The sequence below is a fragment of the Buceros rhinoceros genome, unplaced genomic scaffold (genome assembly GCF_000710305.1).
Source record: "Buceros rhinoceros silvestris isolate BGI_N320 unplaced genomic scaffold, ASM71030v1 scaffold16520, whole genome shotgun sequence".
NCBI lineage: Eukaryota > Metazoa > Chordata > Aves > Bucerotiformes > Bucerotidae > Buceros > Buceros rhinoceros.
In genome coordinates this window covers 12384-20151 of record NW_010390748.1, presented here as the reverse complement: position 1 = coordinate 20151, position 7768 = coordinate 12384, and the positions used below count along the sequence as shown (strand labels likewise).

At 34.5% G+C, this 7768-nt stretch overlaps 1 protein-coding gene across 1 annotated transcript in view; it reads right to left on the bottom strand.

Moving 5' to 3' along the window:
• Nucleotides 1–6793, bottom strand: part of OLA1 (Obg-like ATPase 1) — a gene marked incomplete at its 5' end in the record, with an annotated part of 7770 nt that extends 977 nt beyond the window's left edge. The window contains 3 exons of the mRNA XM_010139002.1: nt 3656–3778; nt 5853–5949; nt 6653–6793. Coding sequence (XP_010137304.1) covers nt 3656–3778; nt 5853–5949; nt 6653–6793 — 361 coding nt within the window. The remainder of the gene's footprint in view (nt 1–3655; nt 3779–5852; nt 5950–6652) is intronic.
• Between the last annotated feature and the right edge of the window lie 975 nt (nt 6794–7768).

Genomic DNA, 7768 nt, shown 5'->3' with positions numbered 1-7768 from the left:
AGCAGGAATCTAAACCAGTATCGCCAGAAAGAGTGACCAACAACAGTGTGCATCAAGGCTGCATGGCTATTAAATATATGGTATATGAAATAATTCTGAGCAGCTGGACAAGCGAGTACTGTCAAAACTAAACATGGGAATGCTATGCAAGAGTCACAACGGCACATGCCTCACGCTTCGAACTGGGTTCCCTTGTCTGTTAGTGCCCAGATAATGAAGGATTGAGGGGCACAAAATACAGGCTTGGTTTTTCTGTCAGAAACTTCCTTTAGAAGAAATTTGCTTCAGAAGGACAGATGTAAGAGCAGATAGGCTGTGAAACCAGGATACAGGAGAAGGCATATAGACCAAAGACATGAAAAGAAAATTCGTTATGAAAATGCTGTACTTGAGGAGAGCCAAAAGTAGGCAAGGAATCTATTAAATATCACTACTCTCTGTAGTAGAACTTATTATTATATTTTCCTATCTTTATCTTGCCGTAATTAAACCTAGTATTATAAAGGCTACAGTGAAGCTGTGGCATTAGGACTGACAGACTGGGCGGGAGGTGGTCTGCAAAAGCATTTATCTTGAAAAGTGATCTACAATATGGAAAAGTTAAGAGCCTCTGCTTTCCTTCAATAACCATTCCTGTTTTGAAGTTTCCTCTTGCAGCAGAAAGTGCTTCCATGCAAGACCTCACTGTGCCATTATTCTCAATGACACTATCGCAGTGGTGGCATGCTAAGTTCCCGTTACAGGAAAGCTGCTAACTAATGACCTTAGTTGCAGTAGAACAGATCAGATTAATGATACACACTTAACTTGGACACCCTTCTTTCACAAAACCTGCTCTGTAAAGCAACGTTCCCCCATTTTGCTGTCCAGGAATTTAGAGGCTTGATAACCTTGTTGCTGCTGTTCCTTATTTAAATATTGTCACCAGTGATGCAAGCCTACAGAAAACTGCAGATAAAATAGCCTTGATGATAAATATATAGTGCAATTCTAATTGACCTTATCCCATACAACACTATCAATAAATAATAAACTCTACTTTGCAAATATTTTCATATTCCCCCTTCGCCCGGAAATCTGTTTAGACTATAAAAGGTTTACTTTCAAGTAGACTTAGTAGTTCCTTCCTTTGAAGATCCTAATAATGCTCAAAGTCAAGAGTAATTAGACTAATTGATGGCATAAACACCAATAAAACAGTGCTGTAAAAATCATCAGCAAGCATAAGCTGCAGGCACAGGTACAGAGACGTTTTACAGTCGAATACATTTATTACTCACCAACGTTTGTAGAAAAACCTGACCTCCACGAAGTAACAATGCATATTTTTTTTTAGCACACTTGCACGCTATCAAGGTGGCATAGACTTTAATGAAATATATTTTGACACACTAGTGCAAGTTTATGTATTTTTGCTACCAGTTTACAGTTAATTAAAAGTGACAGTGTTCCTTTAAATTCTCTAGAGACCATTTAATCCATTTCCATTGCTATCAGAAACACTGGTTGAAAAAATCAATACCCATTTGTGAATCTTGAGTATGTATTAAACAAGACACGTCTAACCAGTTCATTTGCACTTGAAAGCAGCCATCTGTAGAAGCCAGCTTTGCCTAAGCAGATATGATTGCTAATAATGTGATATCCCTGTAGACTACAAAGCCCACACAGAGCTATTCAGTGTATAGTTCACAGCACTGGCATTAAATTAGTTATGCTGTACTGGTGTTAGACACACACAAAATCAAACTTAAAAATCGATCAACTTGATAACGTACAAAGCAAGCAACTCCCATTACCACTGTTATTTCAGATGGCTCCTAAAAGATCCCAAATTTCATTTTTAGATTTACCAGCAATATAAAAGTAATTAGTATTGTGCATAACGTTAAACATTGTACTAAATGCAAATTAGAAAAGACTAGGGTAATATAACACATTTTTATAACAAAAAGGGTTTTTTCCTAACCTTGACTTAAAAACTGAGCAACTAATGCAAATATGCTTGCTTTACAGATACCTCAGAACAACAAAAATTTAATATTTTAAATGTAATTTGAACGTGGAAACTTGGCATTTAGAATTTCACATTGTGAAAAGCAGAAATATACAAGCAAGATACTTGCAGGTTAATTTAATATGTATTAACTGATGCAGCTTCTCAGGGAAAAGACTCAGATTTGAGCATCAAAAACCTTTGCCGGCAAAATTTGAATCTTGGTTACACAAAGTGGTTTCTGACTGCAGAGTATTAGATTTATTTATAGCTGTGGCTTCACTTCACAACTACAACTCTACTTCCCTTTTCATAAGGCAGTTCACATGCCGCAACGAACCAATTATACCGGGATTTTTTTCCTTCACTTCCTGGGGTTCAAACAAACCTATTAAAGTCCCGCTGCTCAGTATGATCTTCTTTAGTGATACCACTGAGAATAAGCTGAATTTGAAATCATAGTTTTGCATACCTTTCAAGCTATCAAATAGAAAACAATAAAGCTGAGTCTTTTAAATTCTTTAACACATTATAGCGTGTAGGAACCTTCAAATACTGAGATTGATTAAACCAAACTAATGTGCTTTGTAATTGCAATTTTGTAAAATAGAAATCTCAATAAAACTTTAAAACTGCCAAAGAGGAAATGAAATGGGAATGAAATAAAGGGAATTTTATCTGCCTAAAGAAGGTGGCAATAATGTAACAGCAATGCAGGGAAGAACAGGTTTTCTTATGGCCTTTATTTGCCAGGTACAAGCTCATTTAATATTTAATAACTTCAAATCAGACAAAATTTGTCAGCTATAGGAAGGGCACAACTTTGGGCACCCAATCAGTCTCTGCCCTCTAGTGTTGAGAAAGCAGATAAAACTCTTCTCAACAGAAGTGTCACTACAGAGAAGCATGAGCTCAAGAAAAAAGTTTTTCATTAAATATGTTCACTGGCTATTCAGTAGATAGCAGCTAGGAAAATTCACCTACTGTCATACACTCCTGAGGGCTATGCACATATTCCTGGCACCCTGAACAATCAAAGTAAGGCTTGAATAAGACATCAAAGGGCAATTGAATTAAATACTGAAATGGTAAATGGTAAGATTCTAATTATGCCTATCAAAGCCTAGAAATGGAATTCACTAATGCTGAAAAAACCCATTTTATATAATATTTTTATAATATTTTAACCATTTACATCTGACGTTTGTAATACCTTCACTGCAAACTAAAACCAATAAGACACATTACTAGAAGAAACAGATTTTCTATGCTTCTTGCATTTCCTTTTAGAGGTGATGCAAAAACCTGCCATTTTATCTTGAAAATCTGATTTTTTTAAAAACAAGTTCATTTTACAGCTTATTAAATTCTGAACACTAACATGTAAAGAGCGAAAAAAATTAGCATAGCATTTGGTCTTAGTCTTGAGATGAAATCCATAAACTGTCATGTCTGATACTGAAATGGTTGCATTTCTTTACAGTAAGTTGGTGCATTTGAACTGTTCCATAAGTAAAAGATGAAAATAGATTTTGGTCTATTGCTAGAGGTGACTTAAGATTCACTTAGCATCAAAAACTTCTTCCCAGTGAAAAACAGACTTGAAATGTGGAAGTTGAATATATGGAGGAAAGGAGAAGAAAAAGATGGGGAGCTCACCTTGACAGCAGCTTCTGAACCTCCTTCTTTAAAATCTTCGTATTTCATTACTTCAGCCATAATGAATCCCTTTTCAAAATCTGTGTGAATCTTCCCTGCTGCCTGAGGTGCCTTCGTCCCTTTCTGTCAAAGGAAAGACCGGAATAAAATTAATTGCACTTAAGAAGATTGATCGCAGGAAAGAGGTTTCTCCTTTTTTATATGCTTTCAGGATCTGCTGAAACTTTGTTTCATATCAGTTAAAATGTCACCCATGCAGCTGGGTGGCTCTCCGGATTGGGACATACAGATAGATGTCTTTGCCACAGATAAACCAACTGATATTAAAGAAGGGCAGCTTTGTTTTTCCTAATAGGTATCAACAGCAGTATTGATTTTAGAAGATTTATGATTATGTTTTGTTGAGGTTCACTTCGATCCACAGCTCTCCACGCGGAAAGTGAGGAAAATAAAGATTTTTAAATAACTTTAAAATCTGAATGACTCAAGACTTTTACTTACGTCCAAATAATGTCAATTAAATGGTAACATTCACTGGCGAACCTCGTTTGTAGTAAAAAATGATTTATGGATCTGAAGCCCTACTTATTATTTATTTTTATTTCAGAATAATTTTAGTGAGTCTAATATATAACAAAATGAGAATTCTTATGAAAATGTCAACAACCGAATCACTAAAAAATAAAAATAAAGTCACAGGCAACTAATTTAAGTTTACGCAATAGAGGAGAATGCATTATAACTGCATGCTTTAAATTACAAGGACATACATTCTGTGCACATACAACCATGGAAAGAAATTTGAGAAATAATGGTGACCTAAAGGCTGCTTAATAAAGCATGTTAAAGTGGTAAGGAGTCTGACACTGTAAAGCACAGTTTTTACAATAAAAGATGTATTGGGTTAATATGGCTACTCACTGATGCTTACCTGACTAAATATCTTTGCACATTAAATCAAAGATACTTACAATCAGTCTTAAGATAAACCAGCTTTCAAATTTTCTAATAAAGAGCAGGCATTTCTCCTACTGAAAACAGTGGAGTTTCAGAATGTGCTTTTAGAAACTATGGCAAGAATTAGAACAACAAAACTTCTGCTTTTATATTATTTTGATAGCCATTTCAGGGACCTTAGCCAGCAGTTACCATGTAAAAGGAGGTGAGATGAAAGGGCTAAAAAATGAATGTGGTTTTAGGAAAATAAGTTTAATGTGCTAAAACAGATACATGAACATCTGTAGCAGTATTAATAAAAAATAAATTTACTGTAAATCATGTTGATTAGTGAAAATAAATTAATTCCGTTGAATGAAATTAAATACAGCACTGAAATTCACTGCACAGTACTAAATACACTGATGCAAAAAATAAAATGTCAATGACAGATTTGCACCTCCAGAAGTTGACATTTTTGTAAATTTCAAGATAGAGGTTGTAACTACATGCATTTCAAAATATTTTTCAGTACTAATGGTTATATTATATTTACATTCAAAGGCAATCCACTACAGCTCAGCTCTTACAGCCCTCTGGGAATAAATTAAGTCAATCTCTATGGCTATAATCATTCGACATCAATATTTAAAATAAATAATAAAATTATTTATTTTATAAGGCATTACGTAAGTTCCTGGATAAACATATAAAACTAACAAAATAAACTAGGTCTAAATATTAAAGTCAGTAAAGGACCTGAATTACTGCACACTGATTTTAGGTTTTTGAGCCCAACTGTGTATCCATGAGGAATATAATGATGTTATATTGCTTTTATTGCTGAAAATGTAATCCGGGCAAAGCAAAGGAGGAATGAACCATCCGCAACCCAAACAAAGTTAGTGAATACAAAATGAAAAGCAACATCAATTTCACTGCAGACAAACCCAGTCACACAGATTAAGCAAGCACAATACTGGTACGTCTTATCTCTGACCACAGGAGGAGGGTAGACAGATTCTACAGGATGAAGAAATTCAGACTATGTAATAGGCAGAATCAATTGTTACCTGCCTCAATCAATGCAGCTCCAGTTTCACTGTTCAGCAGCTCACAAATAATTAAAGTTATCCTGGACAAAAACCTCATCTGTAATGACTAGCTAACCGCCACCATGACAAACTTCAAAGTCAGTGATATCAATCTGAATTCAATAGTGTGGAACTGGATATAGCTGATGAATAAGTATGAATCTTACCCTGATGGTCCATGCACGCACTTCATCTGGGCCTGCAGTGAAAAAGTATTCTAGTTGGAGTGCTGCATATCCAGCCTTAATGATCTTTGCTAAAGCACTGAGGGGGAGAAAAAAAAAAAAAAGAGAGAGAGAGAGAACCCAATTCATTCAACATATACACATAAACCAGCTAAATGCCAAGTAATCAATTTACATGGAAAGACACCACATAATTTGAAGACACCGGGTCTACTTTTAAACACAGCAATAACTGCAGTATCCCTTTTCTTTGAACTCTCTTCAGAAGAGCTACTTTTTTACTGCAGAATCATAAATACAGTATTTTGATTTCTTTATTTGGCAGGCTACAGAAATATGGGATAAATTTAAATGACCCTATCAGGCAGCACTTTTGGACTCATGCAATTTCAAGACTGCGGGTCATGAAAGCATAACTGTTTGACTGAAATTCAGTATTGAGACAATTTAGTATAGTTCTTCAGAAAAATTATGGCAAAAATTTTCTCCACTGTCCCTATTCCCCATGGATGACGAAACAGTTTTGGTGATCATTCCTTCTCAAAAATATACATAACTAATACCTATGTTATAATTAAAACACTGTACAGAGATGACAGATGACAGTTAAAAACTTAATTTAAAATAAATCTTTTCACTCTGTCTCATGGTAAAGAAAGGAGAAGATTCTCTCTTTATAATGGTAATTACTCTGTCATTTATTATTCTATCAGCGCAAGCAATTAAATTACTGCAAGGAAATAGTTGATAATAAAGTGAAGGGAAAATGAATGCTAATTAACCTTTGTGTCATGTTCTCTTGCAGATACTTCTGTTTCTCCTCAGCACTCATATCTTGCAACTTGAGTTCCAAGGCCCCACTAAAAGGAATGACCAAAGCACCCGGGTCGTGCTTGTCCACCCACTCTTTAATTTTTATCAACCTGTAGACAACAAAGGGCACAACATTATCTTGTAGTGCATGCATGGCTGTACCACATTCATTATTATCAAGTAGCACATACATATTCATAAGAATTGCACGGTTTTATGATGCCATCTTTTTGTGTATTGCTTTCCAAGGTCAAGGCATTAACAGGCAGCAATTGCTTCAGGTGTACTCCATTAACATTTCACTGTTTCTTGGTTTCTCTTTGGCATTTAATCTACCAGCAATAGGCATAATTTGAGACAATAACTAGGTTTTTGGTAGAGGTTAAATTCTTGCAATCTAAAATGCTAACTGAATAAAACTTTGTAGATCTGTGATTGTGCATTTTTTTGAGACTTCCAAGAGTGATATTTATCAAATGTGGTAAAACTGGGAAACTGGGGGTCCTCAGTTTTCCCTCTGACTTTTTCTTAAAAAAAAAAAAAAAAAAAAAAAAAAAAAAAAAAAAAAAAAAAAAAAAAAAAAAAAAAAAAAAAAAAAAAAAAAAAAAAAAAAAAAAAAAAAAAAAAAAAAAAAAAAAAAAAAAAAAAAAAAAAAAAAAGCATCTCAGTAGCTAGGGCAGCTGATATTAGCAGAGAGGAAAGAACACTACACTCTACAAACTCCTAGATAGCAAGCAGCACCCTTGCTTTTTCTGGCTATTGATCTTCGAGTATGCCATAGCTAATAAATAAAGGGCTGTATTTCTACTAATTTCTCCCATCTTTCTGCTGTCTCCCCAGGATGAAGCTTGTAGGTACTATACTCCTATTATTTTTCAATAAAGGATCAAATATCACATTTCTCTTCATCTTCAATAACAGGCAGCATCATTAATAGTTTGCTGTACATCTAATTTTTTTTTTTAGTTGAATGAAACTACAAATTTAGAGCTACAGATTTATGGTGTTAGTTTTTGAGTGTTCAATATCCTATTAAAATTAATAAAATCTATGCAGGAATAGCTGACGTTTAAACAGGTATCACA